The 23,923-nt window shown below is 39.9% G+C and overlaps 1 protein-coding gene across 1 annotated transcript in view; it reads left to right on the plus strand.

The window, feature by feature from the left end:
* KL (klotho) overlaps positions 1 to 20,175 on the plus strand; it is a 52,066-nt gene extending 31,891 nt beyond the window's left edge. Inside the window, exons 2-5 of the mRNA XM_005147691.3 lie at positions 5,471 to 5,981; positions 11,198 to 11,466; positions 13,993 to 15,109; positions 18,841 to 20,175. Of these exons, the coding sequence (XP_005147748.3) occupies positions 5,471 to 5,981; positions 11,198 to 11,466; positions 13,993 to 15,109; positions 18,841 to 19,178 (2,235 nt within the window). The 3' untranslated portion in view covers positions 19,179 to 20,175. The remainder of the gene's footprint in view (positions 1 to 5,470; positions 5,982 to 11,197; positions 11,467 to 13,992; positions 15,110 to 18,840) is intronic.
* Positions 20,176 to 23,923: the final 3,748 nt, after the last annotated feature.

The raw sequence follows: 23,923 nt of genomic DNA on the forward strand, positions 1-23,923 counted from the left end.
GAAGCTGTTACGTTCAAGTTTTGAAATATGGCGAAAACCTGAGCAATTTACAACTGCTACTCAGCATTAAGAATATAATTTGTTTGTGAAAGTGAACGTTTGCCCAAAGGCTGTGTGCGTAGAACCTACTTGACTTTGGATCTAGGGATGAAATATTTCATAAAATGTAACATCCTCTGTTGTAGTTTTTGATTAAAATATTGCTTTTGATGATATGGGGAAAAACATATTTTTCCCTTCTTGGTACAGGGACATTCTGACTCATCAGATACTAGATTTTCTCATGTCATCCCAATAGCTGTTATGTCCTGGGTTCAGCAGTAGCAGTCATTTGTCTCCTTCTTAGTAGCTGGTGCAGTGCTGTGGTTTTGACTTTCAGCCTGGGAACAGCACTGATAACACCGATATTTTTAGTTGCCGCTTAGCAATGTTTAGTCTGACCAAGGACTTTCAGAGTCTCATGCTCTGCCAGGGAGGAGGGGAAGCCGGGAGGAAGCACAGACAGGACACCTGACCCAGGCTAGCCAAAGAGGTATTCCATACCATAGCATGTCATTCCCAGTATATAAATTGGGGACAGTTACCCAGAAGGGCTGGGTATCAGGCGGCTGGTGGTGAACGGTTGTATTCTCTTCCCTTATTATTTCCCTTACCATTATTATTATTGGTGGTAGCAGCAGTGGTTTGTGTTATACCTTAGCTACTGGACTGTTCTTACCTCAATGCATGGGGGCTACATTCTTTCAATTCTCTTCCGCATCCCTCTGGAAGCAGGGGGGAGGAAGGGGAGTGGAGTGAGCAAGTGAGCTGCATGGCTGACTGGCCTTAAACCACAAACTGTATCCATTTCAGAGAGGCTTTTGATGTAGGACTAAATAATGACTTTTCTGTTGGAGGTTCATCGGCCTGGTTTCTAGTAATCAGAAGCCTTTGCACATCTTTTCCAATTAACTCTTCTCTTTGTATTGCTGAATGACTTTCAGTAACATTTTCCTATTCAGTTTCATTAACATGCAAGCAGAGAGATAATACAGGATAATTCATCTGAGTGTGGAGAGCAGGGTATTTGTGCAGTTTATTTTTGAAATGAATTGTATTATTATTGGTTCAGAAGACACACAACTTAAAATTGAGACAACTTGGTTTAGAGGAATGAACACAAATTTTGGAATCATGATGTTCCCAATTATAATTCTTGATGTACTCTTGTGAAGGTTATGCATCATGATGGATACAAGTACTGAGAACTTGGAAAATTATATGTATCAGTCCTAGACTCAGGAAGATCGTAACGATTTTGGGCAGGAATTTGGAGGACCAGTCAGGCAAACATGTGTCTGTGTATTACTAAATTGACTTCGGCTATGTCTTGAACTATGGTCGGTCTGTCCTGCATTAGAGTAGGACATGACTGTGTCAGATTCTGAAGCCTGTTTGCCTGTGTTAAATCATTTCTGCTATTGCTACAAAGTACTGCAGGACTTTGTAGAACTAGCCTGTGCTATAGCATTGCAGGAAGCTTTTCTGCCTTCATCAAGGCTCAATTTTGCCATTACTGACTGATTCATGCAGGCATCTCTTTAAGGCTTATCAAACATGACCAATATCAGTTTCATGAATTGAGTATAGGTAGAGTGCAGTCCAAATAGGTATATTGGGTGGGAAAGTCAGGGGAAGAAGAACTTGAAATGCGACTGTGTCAGAGCCTGAAACATGAATTAAGTACAGACATACAAAGGGGCTGAGATAAGGACAAGCTACATCTTGAGACTATTTTTCATTCTTATGGTAATATAAAACTTCATTATTTTCTTAGCAATGAAAGCATTTTAAGGGTAAGTACTGTTTAAAAGCTTTCCTGATGGTCTGCTCCTGAAGAATAGACACTAGTAAGCACAGATAGCACCTATCCTAATACACAGCTTTCCCAATACCATCTTTTCTCAAGTCTCAACAGGTTCAAGAATATATGGTAGTATCCCCCCAAAAGTGTCAGTCAGGTGTTTGGTATCTAGCAATATGTGCTTCTCTCTGAACACAAATAATAATTACAAGACTACCCCAATTCAGTAGTCTGTAGACCAGCACACAAGTTTTGGCAGTTCTGCTCATAACACATAGGTGACTGTACAACCCTTTGTAGAGGCAATTTGTAACCAGCCTTTTTCAGTAGCGTTTTTTAGCCAAGGGATCTATCAGCACTGCATGCCTGTTTGAGCTGACCAGGAATAAACTAAGACCCCTCAGCACTTGTAAAACCAGGGACATGGAGTCACTGCTGTGTGTCAATAAGTTACTGAATTGTGGATTGCCATGATCTTAATCCTAGTCAGCTGTGAACTAAAATTAGGTACCAATAAGTAAGTCATGTGGGTAAGGAAGTAATAGTTCAGATAAACACAAAGGAACTGATGGTAGGTTGGTTCCTACTTGTTTTCTCTGCACATGATCTGGGGTGCTAAATGCCAGTTATAGCTAATAGACATCTGGATGGTTTCAGTTGTCCCAGCAGAAGTATGGTGTCATTTGAGCTACCTTAGGATATTCTGCCTGTCCTCCAGTTGGTTCTTCAGAAGACCAAGGTCTCCCATTAGGTCCTAAATCATGTCTGCCAGCCTCATTCAGGTAAGATATCTCAAAAAGGTCTAAGCACCTACATTAAATTCTACCACTAATCCATACAGTTATTAGGAAGTAGATGGTGGTCCTGCTGGGTGCAATGGTATGGCTGTTGTCCTGTACAGGGGAATCACTTGCTTGACTCCATTGAGTAGATTGACTTGGAGTGGGATACTGTTAGCTTGATGTAAGTAGTGCCATGTGAGACTTCGTAGGCTGTTTAGGACATCTGCATGGAAATAGCAGATGGGGCCTATACCTACATTATTTTGGAGCGGCAACTAGATGCCTGTGTTCAGGTGGCTGAGTGGACCCTGAGATCTTCATTGCCTGTAGTGGGAGTTTAGGCATCTAGTTCACATATGGACAGCAAAATATAAGGTGTCTTCTGCTCAAAATGAGGGCCACCCTAGCAGTGGGATTCATTTGCCTGAAGATGGTATAGCTGCAAAGTATCATTTGACACATTCTGTCATATACCAGGTGTTCATCTGGAGTTGCAAGATGCAACTTAGCATTTATGGGAGACTCACGGCTTTCTGAAACTGGCTGAAATTCGGGTCAGAATACTCTGAAGTCTCTAAAACTGCATTAGACACCTAATTCTAGGCAAATTAATTCTGTCCTAGATTTATATAGACTCTCTGCTCTGTCACTGGCTTTTTCCAGCTTTATTTCTATGTGGTTTTGAACTCTTTCATTATTCTATGTCCACAGAGCCTGAGGACTTTGATGCACTATTTTCTATGTTTAGTTGGTTTTTTAATGGAAATGATACAATTCCACTTCATGCACACTCCATAAGGCTTCTTCTTGCCTGCTTTCATCTGTCTGTAGAACTGGGTAGCAGGTTTTGTCTATCATTAGTGGAGAGAGATGGACTCCCAAAGAGTGACTTACCCTGCATATCTTAGCTATATTTTCATTTTCTATAGAGGCAGATGAGATGACTTGCTTAAAAAATAAAGTTGAGTGAAATAACCCCACATTGCTACATTTCATACTTTTTCATTGCAGAGAGGGAGTAAACAGTACCTCCTTATCTGTGTGGAGGGATAACCTGTGGGATACCCTTCCTCTTTTCTTCATGGTATAGATGATTTAGGTACAAGCACATAAGTGTGTACTGTGATTCACAGTCTCCAGGATTGTTCTGTTTGGGTTTTTGTTACCACTCTAAACAGGCATGGTTCTAGTCTCCTCTAGAGCCAATGTCAGATCTGCACAGATGTTTTATATATCCGATGATGACTCAAAGGCAGCATCTTTCTGTATGGGGGCTGCTGAGCTGAGCCTTGATTATCAATCTTAACTTTAGCTGTCCTTCACTTCCAATTGCTTTTCTCCCAGCAGTGAGAATTAAAATTCTCCAAGAACACTAGAATGATAGAATTCATTATTTTTTCCAGGGTAATTAACAGTGTCTGTGTAAAAAAAATTGTTAATAATTTTAACTGCATAATATTCCTAGTAATGCTGGCAACTGGAAATCATTGTGGTTCAAAGCTTGGGTGGTAAGAGTGTATGAAAAGAAAACTGTGAAAAGCATCTATCAACAAATTGATGATAAAATTTGCCAACACACCAACTGCATGGAGTGGAGCTATAAGGCTTTCTGTATCCTTCCAGGGAGGGCTAAAAATGTGTGTGACATTTTGATTAATAATCTGTCATATATATTCATCACACCTGTGACTTTGTATGGCAAGAACAGAGGTTCATGTCATCGTAGCACATAAGAACAAACATTAACTGATAAGTCTCAGAATACAGATGTAAACTGGGAATAGTTATTAGGTAGGCTTTTTTCCGAATGAATAGATCTCATATATTTTACCATTTTATCAATGACCTGGAAAAAAGCATGACAGTTTCTACTAAAGTGTCGATGACAAAAAGATGGGATCTTGATTCACAGAGAAGTCAAAATTCTTTGATAAGCTAGGTGCAAAGAAAAAGTATGGTTTATATGGTGAAGAGCTTTAGAGATAGAGTAGTTGAGGTGAGCATATGCTCACAGGGTGATGCTATGGCTACATAAGCAGAAATAATGTATTAAATTGTCTTTGGTTTTACTGTTGGCAAGACTACCACTGGTATATTATGTCCAATTCTGCTTTTACAATGTAAGACAGATGATGACGAGTTGGAAGAAAATCAAAGGAGAGCAGTGAGAATGGTTAGTGAGCTTGAAGATAATGCCTGAATATAATGCAAGGCTTCAGGAACTTAATCTATTTACCTTTCAAAGGGAACATCAGGAGACTGTTTCAACTGACTGCAAGATCATAGGAAAGAAATTTGGTAGAAAAGATCTCACAGTAGCAGATAAAATTATACGAAGACAAGTGGTTGAAATCTGGTGCTAGAGGTAAATAGCAAATTTTAATGAAACGAATTAAACTGAATTACTGGAATAACTTTTCGGGAGCTATGGTAAGTTGTTTTTCACCAGACTTTTTTAAATCCAGATTGGTAGTTTTTCAGTTACTGTGTGTTCTGACGCAAAGAGAAATAATTTCAAGGGTGGTTTTTTGTCTTGTATGGAGAGATCTGGGCAGTTCTTAAGAATAGACCTTCCTCCTTTATATCTGTGAAACAACAGATAAAGTGATAAGAGATGCTGTTTTCCCTGACTGACTAGTGATTTCTAGTTTATATGTTGTATTAATATAGTATTAAAGAAAATTTAATTTAGGAGTTGTAAACTTCTGATAAATGAATAAGGCTGAGCCCTCAAATGCTCATGTATTGTGTTGTTACTGTGTGACATGAAGTCAGTACTTGAGAGTAATTGTGTTACTTAAAATGGAATTTCAGGTGCACTAATTGCAGTCTTTCTTTTCAACAGGCCCATGCTAAAGTCTGGCATCTCTACAATGACCATTTTCGTCCAACTCAAAGAGGAAAAGTTTCCATTTCCCTTAGCTCCCACTGGATAAAACCTCAACGTATGACTGAAAAGAACATAAAAGAATGTCAAAAATCCCTCGATTTTGTGCTTGGCTGGTTTGCCAAGCCCATATTTATTGATGGTGACTATCCAGAGATCATGAGGAGCAACCTCTCATCTCTGTTGCCTGAATTCAGTGAGGTTGAGAAGAACTATGTCAAGGGAACAGCAGACTTTTTTGCTCTTTCGTTTGGAGCTACCCTGAGTTTCCAGCTATTGGACTCCCACATGAAATTCCAGCAGTTGGAATCAATAAGCCTGAGGCAGCTCCTTTACTGGATAAACAGTGAATATAACAACCCTGAAATATTCATTGTGGAGAACAGCTGGTTTGTTTCTGGTAGCACCAAGAGAGATGATGCCAAGTATATTTACTATCTCAAAAAGTTCATTATGGAAACTTTAAAAGGTAGGGACTGAGGTTGTATTAATATGTGCTTGACAAACTCATAATACAAAATAGTCTACAGAGACATGTTAAAGAAGCAGGCTGAAAACTAATTTTAGTTGTTAACATTCATCTTGGCACTTGTGAAATGAGACTCCAAATCCCTTTTCTGGGTTTATTATTTTCAGCTTTTGAAGACCCTTAATATCTGCACATAGCATTTGGTGAGCTTGATGCTGCTGTCTTTGAAGTCAGTGGGAAAATTTCTGCTGTCTTTGGTGGGAGGAAGTGCAAAATGTGAACTACACTCTCAGTGGACTGATGGAAATTTACTGTGCTATTTGTTAGTAGTTGTTTTCTATAATTTAGATGTATGAGCATATGGACAAAACCTAAGACTGTATATGTGGGAAAGTACATACTATGCAATAGGAGTCCCTCTGAGAAAAAGAGAAGGCTGAAAGAATATATTTTTAAATGAAAAATTGGAACCTTTTCATCCTGCATCTCAGTGTTACCCTTGCACAGATTTTACATGGATACAGCTCTGGACATCAGTGACAAAAATCTGAATTTTACATCAGTTTAAGAACTGAATATTTGAGATTATGTAATCAAAATTATTTAAATTGTTAACCTATTATTTTTTTCAAAGGGTAAGGGAAATATGCTACCTTATATGAGAGTTATTTTCTGTTTTCCCATTTTCTTGTGGCAAAACAGATTTTTTTTTTTAATCCTAGTAGTCACCTGTAAATTGTGGGGCTACCATTTCCACTTTCATTGTCTTTTAATTTCTTAATTTACAATTTAATAATGTATTTACTTGTCTACAGTTTACTGTCTGGTTTAAAAAATCGTATTATTGTAGCTGTTAGCTCAGATGAGATGACCATTGTCACATTACCATTTTTATACAGGGGATAAGCAAAAATCGGTCTCATTTTATTCTCAGCACTCATGAAGATGCAGAGGATTCCCACATCTGTTTCATTACTATTCCAGAAACCTAATTATTGCAAATAAACTAAATTCCCATCCAGAATGGAAACAATGAAATGCAAAACAGTTACTAACACTTGCAAGTATAGTATTACTAGTTTGCATGAAGTCAGATGAAGGGCTCATTTTCACAGAGGAGTCATATTCCTGTCACCCATGTTTCTGCTTAGTTAATGAATTGCTGGGCATATATATCTATATATAGATGTTCCTTTTAATCACAGCTGGCCAGAAATAGTCTCAATTTACAGTGTTTCTTTCCTTTTAATGTGCCATTCAGTAAATAGTAATAATAACAGCAACAACAATATAGTTATTAATATGTAGTAGTTAATATGACAAGTTTTGTCATATTAACTTAATACGAGCACTTGGCTAAACATTTTACAGAAAGAAAACAGCAGAGACAGACTGGATCGGCAGAAGGGACTTTTGGCTTCATTATGATGGTAATTATTGCAATTAAATCTTCTGCTGCTAGAATGTGCAAAATTCAATATAAATACCAAAGTTTCCTATGCATTACCTGGGGGAATTTAGTTGAGGAATATCCACAAAAGGCATCATGTTAGCTGTGAGCAGTCTTGTTGGACAACATTAAAGGCCAAAGACAAAGGCACCTGTTGTCTCTCTCAAAGACTTATGATACATCTACCCAGTGTAATAAAACACTGTAATGTAGAAATTTGTGAGCTATTTACTATGAGATTCACTCCAGCAATGTAGGGACAGTAAAATGACACTGGAGCTATAGCAGATAGAAACAAGGATAATTAATTTAGACCCAGGTTCAGACAAAATTGCTTATGTCTATTTCTGTGTTAACAAGTAAGTGCAACCCTATTGGACTAAGTCTGTTGACTAAAAAGAGCTGGTGTGGAGGGTCTGGTGTTCACACTGTGTGCATTCCTGAAGACTGTTCCTAGATTAATTTCACCTGAAAGGAACTGAGATCATGCATCCTGAGACCACTCTGCGATATGAACCAAAGTGTGGATGAGGGTTAGGGTTAGCTCAATATGCTCCTGATGTCAGTTGAAATGCTGATGTCCATTCTCACACTGCATGCTGTAGACAAGCTCTGTGGCTCTGGGAAAGGGTCCTTTTATTTGGGATTCACAGCCCTAAATTCTTTTACTGTTTCCAATTTTATTTATTTATTTATTTAGTCCCAAATATCATTTAGGGTTGAATAGAGTAATTACAGCTATAATATAATGTAGTTAAATATTAATTAGAGTTAGAATAGAATAGAATCATAGAATAGTTAGGGTTGGAAAGGACCTTAAAATCATCAAGTTCCAACCCCCCTTGCCGTGGGCAGGGACACCTCACACTAAACCATGCCACCCAAGGCTCTGTCCAGCCTGGCCTTGAACATTGACAGGGATGAAGCATTCACAGCTTCCCTGGGCTACACGTTCAAGTGCCTCACCACCCTGACAGTAAAGAACTTCCCCCTTATATCCAATCTAAACTTTCCCTGTTTAAGTTTGAACCCATTACCCCTTGTCCTGTCATTACAGTTCCTAATGAAGAGACCCTCCACAGCATCCTTAGAGGCCCTCTTCAGTTACTGGAAGGCTGCTATGAGGTCTCCACGCAGCCTTCTCTTCTCCAGGCTGAACAGCCCCAACTTTCTCAGCCTGTCTTCATATGGGAGGTGCTCCAGTCCCCTGATCATCTTTGTGGCCCTCCTCTGGACTTGTTCCAACAGTTCCATGCCCTTTTTATGTTGAGGACACCAGAACTGCACACAATACTCCAGGTGGTGTCTGATGAGAGCAGAGTAGAAGGGCAGGATCACCTCCTTCTACCTGCTGGTCATGTTTCTTTTGATGCAGCCCAGGATATGGTTGGCTTTCTGGGCTGTTAGTGCACACTGCTGGCTCATGTTCATTTTTTTTATTGACCAAAAGCTGCTCATTTGATGGAGATTGGTGGGTGTGTAACCACTTACTCTAGGGTGATATTCACTTCCCTGCTCTGTCTCTGGTGCAACAATTAAATAGTTTGTTCCTTGTAAAGTGGAGCATGTTGACCAGGAGACCTCTGTGCTGACTAGCCAAGGGGTTAGGTCATTATCTCTGGAGTTAACAGATCTGAATTCTAGTCTCAGGGAGAATGGGAACAGACAGGCCCCTGAGAGATTGTGACTGAGCTGTTCTTGGGCATGTCCAAAGGCAAAATGTAGATCCCTGCACACCTTCTGCATAGAAACAGTGGCTGAGGGCTTCACACACTTCATCTTCATGCCTTTTGTATGAACGGCAGCTGAATAGATGGTTTTAAGGATCTGTATTTGATGCTTATGGGTCTGCCATATTCCTTTGGACTGTTTCTATCCTAGTGAGCTAAACAGAGTGTGAGCTGAGCTGCTGTTTAATTTTTAACCTGGTTCTGGCCTGCTTAGTGGAAAACTTCTTGGTATGATGTGGGGGATTGCTCAGGTCAGGAGTTACTTTCAGTAGGTAGTATGTTCAGGGCCACTCAGTGGTTTCATAAACAAGGACAGCTTAGGTTTCAGTCAGCCAGTGTTGCACACCACAGACATAAAAAAGAGTAGAAAGAGAAAAAGGAAAAAGAAAGAGAAAAAACGACAATAATTTTCATTGTGGTTTGGTGGTGGGTTTTTTCGTTTTCTCTTTCGAGATACTGGTTTGGAAACTTCCAGACTTGTTCAAACTTACAAAAAATTGTCATGTTGCTTCTTTCATAGGTGACACTTACAAGTTAATGCATTTTTAAAGAAGGCTTTGAGGAGAATTTTTATGAGGTACTCAGGATGTGTGGGAGTGCTGCATGATGACTTACAGAAGGGGTGAGATGCTGTTCAAAGAGAGCTCACTGAGACTGGTTCACAAAGTGGACCTGTATTGGATCTTACTCTGCTGATATGGCAGATGTCATCATGGATGTATGCAGAGGTTAGAAAAACATTGGCATCTTCCAAACATAAAAGAATGATGCCTTTAGGAGGAGAAATACTCTATTTCCTTATGGCATTTTCACATGACCTGCAATAGACTGGGCCGAACTCATTGCTTACTTAACTGCAGTTCATTTAATGATTCAAGCATGTTTGCAATCAAGAAACCATGTGGTCCTTCATAACTGATTGTAATGATGTACATCAATAAAAACCAGGAGATTAGTATCTTGATATTCTGGTTGCCGGAAAAATAACTCTTTCAGTGTTACTGGGATGGCAAATATGTTCAGCGAGTACCCAGTTTGGGTTAACAGACAATGGTGAGTAATAAACTCTACTGGCTACAGAGCCAAACTGGAGTTCAAAAGAACATTTAAGATTGCACTTAAATGCATTGCTGAATTAGGGTGGATCTAATTATGTAATTAAAATAAGCACACTCCTTTGTGTTTTCCTGAAGCTGAACTTTGCTCAGGCATTTTGGATTTTGCTAAATCTCAGTGTTTAATACAAGTAAAAGTGAGTATCATTTGAATCTTAAAACTGTAATGTTGGCTAAACTAACAGATGCCAGTAGACCCTGATATTAACTTTCAATATGTGTAGTGATTCTTAAAAGTCAAACAATTGACCTAGAACAGACACATATTTTTAGAAACCCTTAAATATTTAAGCTGGAAAATACTATGCCATAAAAGATGTAAAGAGACAGAATTACCAAACAAAGAGGGTCTCTCTGCATTATCACTTCTACTTAAAATCTATGCTAATAAATATTCATAAACACACCAGAAGTGTTGTCAGGGTTTTCTCAGTATGTATTGATAGTGGGAGGGGAAAGGAAAAAGAGTGTAACTTCTGTTTGCATACAGGACAGTGCTGCATTAACGGCACTTTGACTGCTCCAGTGTGAGCTGCATTATGTGTAGCAGAGTGCAGTGCAGTCTTGGCTCAGTTGCTGCAGTTGGTTGAAGCATAGCATGCTCTGCTCCAGGGCTGAGGTTTGGCATGCCTAATTAGCAGCACTGCCTCAAACCACTGCTGCACTAGTTCTCTTTTTAAATCTAGCTTGTTTAAAGCCAAGCCAGGTACCTCGGCTGCCTTGTACAGTGCATCCATGACCTGGCAGCTACCTGGATGCAGTTGAAAATCTTCCCTAAACAGGCTTTGAGGCAGGCTCTGAGATCCTTATCTGACCTATTGCATTGTTCTTACACCTGAACACTGCAAACATTGCTGATACAGTGTAATCTGCAGAGTAAAAATGAGCACTGCGTTAAGTTTGGTTTTGTTCTTTCCTCAGCCATCCGCTACGACGGAGTTAATGTGTTTGGCTACACGGTCTGGTCCCTCCTGGATGGCTTTGAATGGCACAGGGGATACAGCATTCGACGTGGTTTGTTTTATGTTGATTTTCAAAGCCATGACAAGAAGTTGGTGCCCAAATCTTCCGTCTTGTTCTATCAAAAGCTGATAGAAAAAAATGGCTTCCCACCTTTGCCTGAAAACCAGCCCATAGAAAGTATTTTTCCCTGTGGCTTTGCTTGGGGAATTGTTGACAACTACATTCAGGTGAGTCTGATGATAAAGCCACCATGCTGCCCAGCCAGATCAGTGCATCATATTGATAAATTTGCTGGATAGTGTCTTTGCTGATATATTATTAACCACAGTGCTGCAAGGAGATGGTACAAGGCTTTTTGCCAAACACTGTGTAATTCAGTCTTTACTAGACTTTCTGCATGTGACCAATGAGATCCAGTCAGATTGAAAAATGTGTGGAAATTGAAGAGTCTAATGCTCATCTTCCCTGGGTATGTTATGTGATCAGTTACTGAAAGTCCTGTTCAAATGAAAGTTCATTAGGTCTTCCAAAGTGCATTTCCAAGTCTATCAAATAGGAAATATTACTGCTTTTTCATGTTCATAATTTTAATGGTAGTGTATTTGCCTGCTGTGATAATACATGTTTTAGAAAATGTTCTGAAAGCTCTTAAAACTCCAGTGGCATGCTTCTGCATCTTATGCATATATATATTGGTACCAGTGTTAGAACGATTTTATATGTAAAGAAAAGTAAACAATATTAGATTTAGATGAAATTTCTGTATTCATTCTTTGTCATTTTGTGTTGTACTGTGTCTGATGGAGGCCTGCAGTGCCCCTGGTTAGCACCTAGCTAGATTACGGATCCAGTTTGTAGGTGTCACTCTTTATTTCAACCAAATCCGATACTTTGGGAGAATCTTCAAATTTTAAGACTTCATTGTATGAGTAAAAGTAGTAGATCAGTTGCGGTCTCTTTAACAGTTTGGCTCTGTGATTCTCAGATGTTGTTTTGGCTTGCAGGGCTTCTCTAACCACAGTAAAGAGGTGTAGTTAAATTCAACACAGAGGCTTGATCCAAGAACAGAATTTTTAATTTAGATTTTCCACAAACACAGAATCTTTCTTAGGGCTAGAGTGCAGGGGCCTTGTTTGTTCCTTCTCACTCTGAAACTGAGATCTGACTGTTCTCTTGAAAAATACTTCAGCCTCCTTACTTGGTACACCAATTTCCAAGAAAATTCAGCAGTCATTATCCTTGTAGCTCCCAGATAGATTAGGGATTAGAAATGGAATTGCTGCTTTAGGGATCAAAAACAACTATAAAGTTGTGGAGTCAGTAATTCTAAAACAGTTTAAAAAAACCCTCCCATCCCCAAAACTTCAGAGCTGAATATTTTCATTTCAAAAAGCCATTCCAGCATTTTGTGCTATAAGGCTTAGTTAGTGTGATTTGTAGATGCATCACAGTGGAAAAACACTTTTGACAGCATTCCCACAGTATTAATGGCAATGCATGCTTTAGTAATCTACAAGGGACAATTCTCCAGAAAAGCAATTTCCCTCAGACACGCTGTTTTTTATTACTTTCTTCTATAAGCACAGTACTGACCTCTCCGGAGAAAACAGCAACTGATTTTCAGAAGCTTCTTTATACAGTCTGCAAAGCCTCAGCTACAAGTTGAACACTGGTTGTAGGCTGACACCTGCTTTTCAAACAGAGGGCAGGACAAGGAAATCTGAACGTGGGGGGAAGCTGTGCACCAAGGGATGGGGGAAGGAAAAAGGGACAAATAAACATCTGCAGTACCAGTAACTTGTAGTTTGGATCTTTCCTGTAGGAGTTAATCTACAGTATGAATTAGGAGATTTTACACTGTGTATTGTATTAAGTAGTTCACTTTTTCATTTTCTAGTCCTTATGCTGTTTGTGATATTCATTAAAAAGTGAAAGTACAATCTGTGGGACCCTGAAGAGCTCATCTTCTACTGTGTCAGTATGTCATACAGGCAATTCTGACATGAAGCCCTAAGGACTCATGGGAAATGCATTTATCGTTGGAGTGACATATTGGGTTTACTCGGACGCCTGAAAACAAATTTTTCAGACATAACAGCCTGGTGAAATAACTTGGAAATGAGTTCAGTATGAGTTAAATAAGAAAGGATGTCTTTAGCAAGAAGGAAAAATTTTGCTTGTTAACTGAATTTGTGCTAAAAATCAAGTGCAGAGCATTACTCATCTTTCATCATAGTCAGGAAAAGAACATAGAAATGATGTTGCATTAATTATTTCTTTTACTGCGTTCAGGGAGTGGTCTTGAAACTGAATCTACTGGGTAATTTACAACAGACATGCTCTCTGTAGGCTCTTTTTAATCTTGAAAGAAAAACATTTTAAAAATTACTGTAGTCTTTGCTGAAGCTCTTCTCTGGAGATCTGGCACAGGCTTAGTGCCTTATCCCTCAGCAATCCCTTGTTTCCCATACAGACTGGCGCAACCTAGAGAAGATAGAAATATGGTGACAATCAGGATGAGCTTGTTCAGAAAAGTAGGGTGAAAATTATATATAGATTTGGTACTTTCCTGATGTTACATGTTAACAAAAAGTTTATTCATTCACATGAGCCTGATGCTATCAGAGGTGCCAGAGTTGCTAGATGCAATGTTTTGACTTCAGATATTTAGCTACATTGTGCCTGATAGTTATGATGTTCCCACCTACCTAGAGCAAACAGATTGAATCTGGTATGTTTCTTATTCTACCTAGGTAGACACGACACCCTCCCAGTTTCTTGACTCTAATGTTTATGTGTGGGATGTTCACCAGACGAAGAAGCTTATTAAATTGGATGGAGTTTTCACCTCAAAGCGCAAGCGTCACTGTGTTGACTTTGCTGCTATCAGGCTCCAGATCTCTCTTCTACAAGAAATGCATGTCACACACTTCCATTTTTCACTGAAATGGTCTTTAATCCTTCCTTTAGGTAACCTTTCACTAATCAACCACACACTTGTACACTATTATCAGTGTTTTGCTACTGAACTTCTCAGAGTTAACATAACTCCTGTTGTTGCTTTATGGCAACCCATGGCTGAGAATCAAGAGCTTCCAGTCTCTCTTGCCAAATATGGAGCTTGGGAAAACATGGAAACCGTTCAGGCTTTTGTTGAGTATGCCAAATTCTGCTTTACAAGTCTTGGGGACCATGTCAAATTTTGGATCACAATGAATGAACCACCTGTGAAAAACTTGACATACACTGCAGGGCACAACCTCTTGAAAGCCCATGCAAAAGCATGGCATCTTTATGACAAAGAATTCAGGAGATCTCAGAAAGGCAAAATATCAATAGCTCTGCAAGCTGACTGGGTAGAACCAGCCTGTCCCTTTTCCAGGAATGACCAAGAAGTTGCTGACAGAATTTTAGAGTTTGACATTGGCTGGCTTGCAGAGCCCATCTTTGGGAATGGTGACTACCCGCAGGTGATGAGAGCGTGGCTTCACCGAAGAAACGGTGTTGACCTGTATAATTTCCACTTGCCTTATTTCTCAGAAGATGAAAAGAAGTTAATCAAAGGCTCATTTGATTTTTTTGCTTTGAGTCACTACACTACTACTCTTGTGGGCTGGGAGAAAGAAGATGCAGTAAAATATGACCACTATCTTGAAGTTCAAATGATCAATGACATCACATGGCTGCACTCCCCCAGCAGAGCTGCAGTAGTGCCCTGGGGACTGCGTAAATTGCTCAAGTGGGTTAAAACAAAGTATGGTGATGTCCCAACTTATGTTCTGGCTAATGGAATTGACGATGACCAGAATATGGTGCATGATAAGCTCAGAGTATATTATATACAGAATTACATCAATGAAGCTTTAAAAGGTAAGGAATCAGTAGTGGTGGCTTATAGGTCACAAATCCCACTGTTAGTACACACTTTGTAATAAAGTCTGTTTAACTTTAATAAAGTAAATCCTAAGTAGAATACTCTATAAATCAGATGTTATTACAGCATAACAGATTTTCATTTGACTTAACGATTGGTGTTACTAAACATCAGGAAGACTGACTTTGCACATACTCTACATAAGTCAGCAGTAGAAATTTTTGTGGATTCCAGAAATTTAATATTATGTTATGTGTGTAGCTCCACATGTATTTAGGCAAATTTTCTTCTTATTGCACTTCTACTGTTGTTTTGCTTTGTTGCTTCTCCACACTGATGTGCCTCAGGGCTAGGTTTGAGTTCTGTTCCTCAGCTGTCTCTGTATCTTATCCAACAGTGATCTTATCCAACAGTGATGTTCATAATAATTCAGCTGTCTACCTCATTATGCCATTTCCTGCTATTCAGAACCCAAAATAGACTTTGTCTCAAAGATTCATACATTATAAGGCAAAAAGGAGGCTTTTAGAGTCATCCTGTCATACAATACACACTGGTTTTCAAGAAAAGCACAAGACCCAGATGAGATTATTTTTACTGATGTAGAATCTTCTACACCTCACTGTAAGCTGCTGCAATGTGCAATTACTGCTTTTATATATATGTGTGCATAGATACATATAAATCTCACTTCTAGCATTTCTTTAGCTTTAAGCCATTTTGTTGTGCATTTCCATGTATCTTACTCATGCTGGTATTCACAGACAGAAACCAAGCTATCTCTCATGTCTTTGATAAATAACACAGTCAAACCTCTTTGTGTCCCTTGCTGTAAAATATCATTTAGAACCTTTCAATTATTAAACTTTCACATTTGCCAATATTCTTCTTGAGAGGAGTAAACCCAAATCATGGAACTGCCAGCCATCCTTCACTAATAGCAGAATAGAATAGATTATATAAGGCTTGATAAAGAAGAATTACAGGTGATATATATACGGTTAATGCCAATTGGTTTAGCTTTATGAAAAATAGATCTTGTCAGACTAACTTGACATCTTTTTTATGAGATCTGCAGATCAATAAAAGTAATGATGTTTGATGTAATACACTTAAAATTTCACAAGGCAACTGACTTAGGATTATATGGCATTTGGATCAAGAAAATAGAATGTTATGAGGTCAAGAGGAGCCCCTAATAAACAGATTTCATATGCTCTCAAACAGAACTAGTATGTCAAGAAATGTAATTGCAGGTAAATCTTACCGTATATTTCTACCATGGCCAAGTCATCCTGTCCACTCTGTTAAGTATTGGCTTCTAATCTCTTCTTCTGTGATTTCCACCTCTCTCACAGTTTACTGAACAAAGTGCCCGAGAGTACCTTCTCCAGCATTTTGAAGCACTGGCTGCATGTTTTCTGCACTGGTAGTTAAAAAAAAAACATCCTGGCTATATTTGGGCATATGGTTTAAGTCTTTTTATACTGTATGGCTTCTCTCTGTCCTACCACTTTAGACTGTACCAGTTCTTGGCACTTCTGTTTTCAAAGTGTGTATGGATATAGGCTTTATCCCAGTTCCTGTTAGCCAGAACACCCGCACATAGAACAGTCTTTTTGAACTTCATGAGGTTCATATGGGCTCACCTCTCCAGCCTGTCAAGGTCCCTGTCATGATTTAATCCCAGCTGGCAACTAAGTAGTGTGCAGCTACTCACTCACTGGCCCCCTGCCCCAGGTGAGATGGGGAGGAGAATTGAAGTAACTTAAAAATCAAAACCAGGACAGTCCCTCTGGATGGCATCCGTTCCCTCCAGTGTGTTGACTGAACCACACAGCTTGGTGTCTTCTGCAAACTCGCTGATGGTACACTCAATCCCATTGTCTTTGTCTCTGACAAAGATGTTACACAGGTCCTAATATTGACCCCTGAAGAACACCATTCATCATTGGTCTCCACTTGCATATCAAGTCATTTATTGCAACCCTTTGAGTGCAACCATCTAGCCAATTCCTTATCCACTGAGTAGTTCGTCCTCTGTTTTTTTACATATCCCTATTTTTTTACAGAACTTTGTGATTCGTACTCTGGTACCAGTATCTCCCAGCCACTTCTTCCTTCTTTCCAGCCTTAAAATAGCTCCTATGTTTTTCAACTTAGCCACATTTTACATTTTACTGTTTTTCTGCCTTTGTCATGGATGACTGTGTCCCTGCTAAATAGGGACATAATACTTTCTTTAAAGCTCACTGTCCCATTTTTGACATCATATGCGCCTCTGTAGTGTTTGGTCCATCATTAATACCATTCTCTTTCCTTCTCTTGCTCTTGTATAGTGCTTTTGTCCGTCTTGTCCTTAGACAAGGAGCAAGCTCTTAACCTTGGCATCACAACTGATTCAGGTTTCTCCAAAACTTTCAATTTTTGCAAGACCCTTTGCAGTAACTGAGATAGGAGGGGATTTGGAACATATGTGCTCTCACCTTAAAGTTCCTATTCTGCCTTCTTCCAGCTGGTTTCTGGGACTGTATGTGGCAGCATTTGTGTGTGTAGTGTTGCTCACCTGCATTGTTCCAGGGGAGCCAACAGGATTGTGCAGATAAATTATTCCAGAATAAAGTATGAACCCTTTGGACTGAGACTATATTTTTAAGTGCTTTGTACACTAAGTGTCTTGTACACTGTTTAAATACATCTTTGCCAATTGAAAACAACAGACAGCAGTAACCATTTATGTAACACCATTAAATCCACAAGCAGTTCTGCAAGCACAAACTAATTATTCTGGGTAGCAGCTCTGTAAAAGGGCAGGTATGTATTATTTCATTTTACACAAGGAAAGTAGTCTAGAGGTGCTAAAAGTCTTGCATATGGCTGCAGAAATAATTATTTCCAGACACACATGAAAATTCAGCAACCATTAGTTTTCAATCCTGTGTTCATCTGCTACAAGATGTTGCTTTATTTTGTTAAAAATAGTGATTTTGAGAGGTAGAACTTTACAGTTTGTGTTTGCTACTGTGGATTAATTGGTTTTGTCAAGTGGGACTGATGGCTCAAGGTTAATGCTGCTGGACCTCTTCCAGTAGCCAACTTTTCAGTATGAATTGTGGACATGTTCTTAGTAAAGACTGATACAGGTCATCTTGGGTCAGAAACTCCATCAATATCAAGAGAGAACTATGATTTGCATAACCTTTCCATTTGCACTGGTGATGTCCCAGTACATGACCTTAGCATGGTGCCATCTTTTCCTGATGCCTCAGCTCATGAGAAGTGCAGCCTGATGTCCTCTGTTCCTTGACTGTCAGGAGGTGCTTCGCAAGGAAGGTGGAGCAATCAGAGATGTAGTTTGCAGAAATCCAGGTGCAGGAAAGCCAAAACCTACATTCTTTCATATATAAAATGAGGGCCATCTTTTCATGATAGGCTCCATGCTAATCATTAAACACAGTCATACACTCACAGATGTGTTTACCAAGCACAAGGAAATAGATTGTGGGATACTCACAGATCACACTGTCTGGCAGAGGCTGACAGAGTCTTACTTTTTAAGAGAAACACTTCATAGATGTACATGTATTTTACCCTATTTTGAGGAAGAGAAGTGCAGATGTGGGTTTAACATCCCCCTGCCTTTGCATTATGTATTAACATATGGTGCTGCTTTTGAATGCCAAAATGATATTTATTCATTTCTTCAACTCTTTATTTTCTTTTACAGCTTACACTCTGGATAATGTTAATCTGCAAGGATATTTTGTCTATTCTTTTAACGACAAGACTGCTCCTAAATATGGTCTCTACAGTTATATTGCAAATCAATACAAACCAAAGCCTTCTATGAAACATTACAGGGAAATAATTGACAATAACGGCTTTCCTGGTCCGGAAAATCCTGAGGTGCTGTGCCCAGAGGAGAGTGCCTCGTGTCCTGAATGCCACTTCTTCCGAACCAGAAAATCATTATTAGCCTTTATCTCTTTTATATTTGTTGCTTTTATTGTTACTATATTCTTCATTATTTACTACTCCAAGAGGATAGAAAGAAGGTATAAATAGAGCTGCCCCTTTGAATACATCACTCGCTGCCTTTCCTCTTGCATTCCATTGGGAAATCTGAAATAAGAGCACACAATGTTGTCATTTCTTCAGCACTAGGAAGACATTTACTTTTCCTGATACTGCAGGACATTGACACTGATAAGAAATTGCTAGCATATGGGTTCCAGAAATCATTTTCTCTGGTGTAGTACATTTGGTTTATGACCAGTCCATAATTCCTGTGGTTGTAGTTCTCTCACAACTTTCCCTGGGATCTGTTGTTGATGCTTTTCCCTCCTTGGTTTTGCCTCACGAAGTTGGACAAGTGAAAGCATGGTTTGAAGACAGGGAGTGATAGAAGAGCCTAAATGTTAAATTCTCCAAGAGAAAACTGAGGAGAAACAAAATGGCTTACTTTTCCAAATTAGGGTTTAATGCTGATGTTGCTTGATTGGAGCCAGAACCTGACTGGAGCAGCGAACGTGACTGAGCAGAGACAGAGAATTTCACAGAGCAGTGCTGAGGGAAACTCCCTTTCCTAAAGCAGATGCAGGGGGAATAACAGGGGGACACAAGGCTGTGCTGCTGAGAGCACTGGGTACATAGGTGAACTACTACTTAGGTTGCTGATGGCTGCATCTGACTTCAGGATGTCATTGGGGAGCTTCAGCTAAAGGAACTGTGTCTTTCTCAGTGGGGGAAGCAGCAGGGGTAAGTCCAGAGATGCCAGGGGTCATGCCATCTGGTGGGAAGAGATTGAAAAGGTGAAAGGGCTTCTCTTCAATTTGCTCAGTAAAAAAGCAGAGAGCAGACTCTGGGATGTCTTTGCTGTCTCAGTTATCAGGAAGCTGTATGTCTGACTCTGCACTGTATTGCCCTGGGTGCATACACATGGCAGGGCTTGAGCACCCTGTCACTGCACTTCTTGCAACAAGTTAACAGGGGAAGTTTAGATTGGATATAAGGAGGAAGTTTTTTACTGTAAGGATGGTGATGAGGCACTGGAATGGGTTGCCCAGGCAAGTTGTGAATGCTCTATCCCTGGCAGTGTTCTACGCCAGGTTGGACAGAGCCTTAGGTGATATGGTTTAGTGTGAGGTGTCCCTGCCCATGGCAGGGAGGTTGGAACTAGATGATCTTAAGGTCCTTTCCAACCCTAACTGTTCTATGATTCTGTGATTCTAAGTTGCACACCACTACCACTCCACTGCTGCCCACCTACTTACCTGCTGGAAACTTGCGGGTAATATAGTAAGATGGTCTTTGTGTGCCAATTATGTTGAGTGTGGAGAATTTTAATCCCACCATTTTGGTGTAATAATCCAGCACTTTATTGCTGTTTTTGCCAGGGTCTGAGATCCTGGAGGTGTTGCTCCAAGCCTCTTACAGGGTGGCTGGAGGGTCTCCTGTGAGCCACTGGATCTGCCTCTGGCAGTATTTCATCCCAAAGTATTACTGAACATCTGAAGGCCTCTAGTTTTCTCTCAGCAAGACAAATTAGCAAAACAGTAACAACATTATCAGTAGGAATAGAGAGGGAATGGAAAGAATCACCACATTAGGAGTGTCCTCGGTGTAAAGCAGTGGTCATTTTCATCCACTCTCATGCTGTAGGCCTGCATTGCCTTCAGCTGTAGTTGTATTTTTATTGCTATGTGAATAATGTTGCTCAGTGAAAGGAATATTTTAAAAGAAATGTGCTCTGTGTTAATTAAGAATTATTTATATACTAAGGCTGATGTGCTGTATTAAATGTGATGTTTATCTACTAGATAACTAGTAGATGTCTAAATGACCTCCTAGGGTTCCTTTCAACCTGAATACTCTATGAATCTGTGATTCTATACTGTAAGTTAAAACATATGAAATGTGATTTTCATTTGTAATTTAAGGTTATATTTTTCTTAAGTATATATTCTATATATATAAAATAGAAAAAAAATAGTATCTTATCATAATGATTAATATATTTGTCCTTTACTTACAGTCTTAAAATTGTCTCTCTTTGCACTAATGTATATTTTGGTATTAAGTTGAAAAATTCAGGGTAAGTGACGAAGTATTAAAAATATATCTGAAAGTTATTTATAGCCTAATAGGACATGCTGAAGAATAGAAAAAATTAAACAGCTGTATATTTATGCATTGATGCCTGGTGCAGTGTGGATTACGAAGAAATAGCACTCCCTACATGTGTGAAATGCCAAATGGTTTTCCCTATGGCATGGCAATGAATTACCTTGCAATACATAACAAAATTTTAGCATTCATTTCATTCAGACAGTAGCCAGGTCATACCTAACTTGTATATGTGTGTGTATGTATGTTATGATTATTTTGCTGTTGGTAAAGCAAAAAGACTCTGGGCCTGATCTTTCTTTTTTGGCACGGGTTCAGGGGGCCTGGTCAGGGCAAATCCAGATGAGCATGGGTGCCATGCTGGTGGGCACCAGCCTGTCCTGACACTTCACTAGCAATTAACCATCCAGAGTTGCTACCATGTGCTCTTTAATGGCCCAGCTACAGTGCAATGTGTGAAACAGCAGTCAGAGCATGGAGGAGACACAGCAGGCCCTTCCTGTGGAGGCCGGGTGATATGTAACCACTGACAGGCAGATGGCACCAGCTGGATATCTAATTTATAGATAAATTAGGATTTGTTGCTATGAAGCTATATGATCACATCCATTCATGGTGCTGTGGCACATAGAAGTAACGCAGCCTTTGGCACAATTATTAACTTCATAAAAAGTATCACTGCAGAGCAGTGACTGGCTTGAGCTGGGCAAAGCAGTTGCCAAAGTCTTCTCCTAAGCAGTGCTGCCTGTGCACAGTGGTGTGTAACTCTCAGAGACTGAACTGCACGGTGATGTGCCAGGGAAAATGCAGGCTGGTCTGATGGAGGTAATGGTATGGTTTTACCTTGGGAATCTGCTTCATTTTGTGTAATCAGGGGCCAGCATCTTGTCAGTCTTCTTAAAAAAACCCATGCTCCACTAACAGCAAAAAAGCCGATGAATAAACAGAGATTAGGTACCTGTCTAAGGAGAATTGTGGTGTGCTCATGCAGATTGATGTGGTAATCACCTCTTGCAATTAGGCTGTGGGACATGGGGCACTTCTTCCATTCGATACCCATGTGCGAGTGATGATGTGGCACTTCCCCATCACCATCTGTGCATCTAGATCAGAAATGACAACAGCAGCAAGGGGTTTGAGCAGAGGGGACTCCATAGTCAGGCTGCAAAGACAGCTCAGGGGCGGACGGTGGTTTTCTAAAGGGCAACCAGAGTCTGTGTGTGATGGATGTAGCATCTTATGTAGACTAGTTTCTTGATTTTAACTGTTTCTAGAATGAAAAATTGTTGTCAATTTGCTCAATGCTGCAGATCAAACATGTTGTAAAAGAAAAATTATATTTTTATTCAAAATATTTTTGTGACATGAGTGGAAAGCTTCTGGTTTATTTCTTGAAAATATTATGCAGAGTTCCTGTGAGAAGGATGTGTTTGTTAAATGAAAGAATGAATGTTACACTGCTTTTATAACAAACTCAGAAAGGAAATAAAGATATTGTATGTAACAAATTGTAATATGATTTTATTTTAATCTGTCCAATTTCTCTGTCTGCAACACGAAGTACAGAGTACCTCAGGAGAGACTATTTAGGAGTTTGTGTTGCTGTTTGTTTTTACAGTGCTGCATAAATCATAAATAACTGTAACTTTTGTTGGAGATTACTGGGGCCTGTATCTAAACAGGGTTTTTTCCAACAGACCTGGGGCTTTGGAGGGGTTTTGGTTCTTGGATTTTTGTTGTTTGCTTTTTTTGGGGTTTTGTAACTATTGCTATTTAAAAAGCCGGGGGAAGTAACCAGTATAACTAACACACTATCCTATCCTATCCAATGCTACCTACTACATCCCTAACCTAGGATGTATAATTATAATTTACACCTTCTCAGTCCTATGTGTTTGGTTCTCAGGAGCCAGAGGAGCCTCCCAGCCAGAGCTTCCCTGCAGCACTGCGCCTTGCTGGGGTACATATCCAAGCCGGAGCAGTGCCAAGCCCCAGGCACCTCCAGAGTGGGACATACAACAGGGCCCAAAGGAAAAGCAGAAGCGGTGGTGTGTCCTGGTGGAATGCTGACTGAAAAAGTGGCTTGGCTCTCAGCAGTGAGCTGGCTGTTGCATTGCTGCCTTCTGCACTCGGAGCTCTGTAAAAGGCTTTGGGCAGGGCTGTAAACCGGCAGGGCTGCACAAACACAGCACCTGATCTGAGAAATCTGGTTTTCCTCCTGCCAGAGAGAACCGTGAATTGGGCAAGTGTTTCCTTCAAGAGGTGTAATGGTATGAACTACCTGCGCTGTAAAGTTTTATGGGGTGACAAAGTTTTGTAGCCTGGCAACAGTGCAGTCGAGCTGGAGGCCATCGGATGCCCTGCCAGGAAAGCAGGGGAGCAAGCCTGTGAGGAGGGCTTTCCAGCTGCACCCTCTCTGGTCAGCCCAGAGAGTGCCCCAGGGAGTGTCAGGCTGCTGCTCCTCCAGCCTGGAACAGGCATGAGCCAGAGGCTTGGTGCTGTGGGAAGAATGGAGAAGGACCAGCTCCAGCTCTCTCACCACCTCCTACTCACTCTTAGGGAATATATTTATTTACATTTGGGCTATGAAATGGGAAGCTAAATACCAAGGTATGACATAGGTATGCCAGGGCATATAGTTTATTTAGAAGACAAAATACTGTTTACAAGCCTTACAGATTTTT

This window comes from Melopsittacus undulatus, chromosome 2, assembly GCF_012275295.1.
Source record: "Melopsittacus undulatus isolate bMelUnd1 chromosome 2, bMelUnd1.mat.Z, whole genome shotgun sequence".
NCBI lineage: Eukaryota > Metazoa > Chordata > Aves > Psittaciformes > Psittaculidae > Melopsittacus > Melopsittacus undulatus.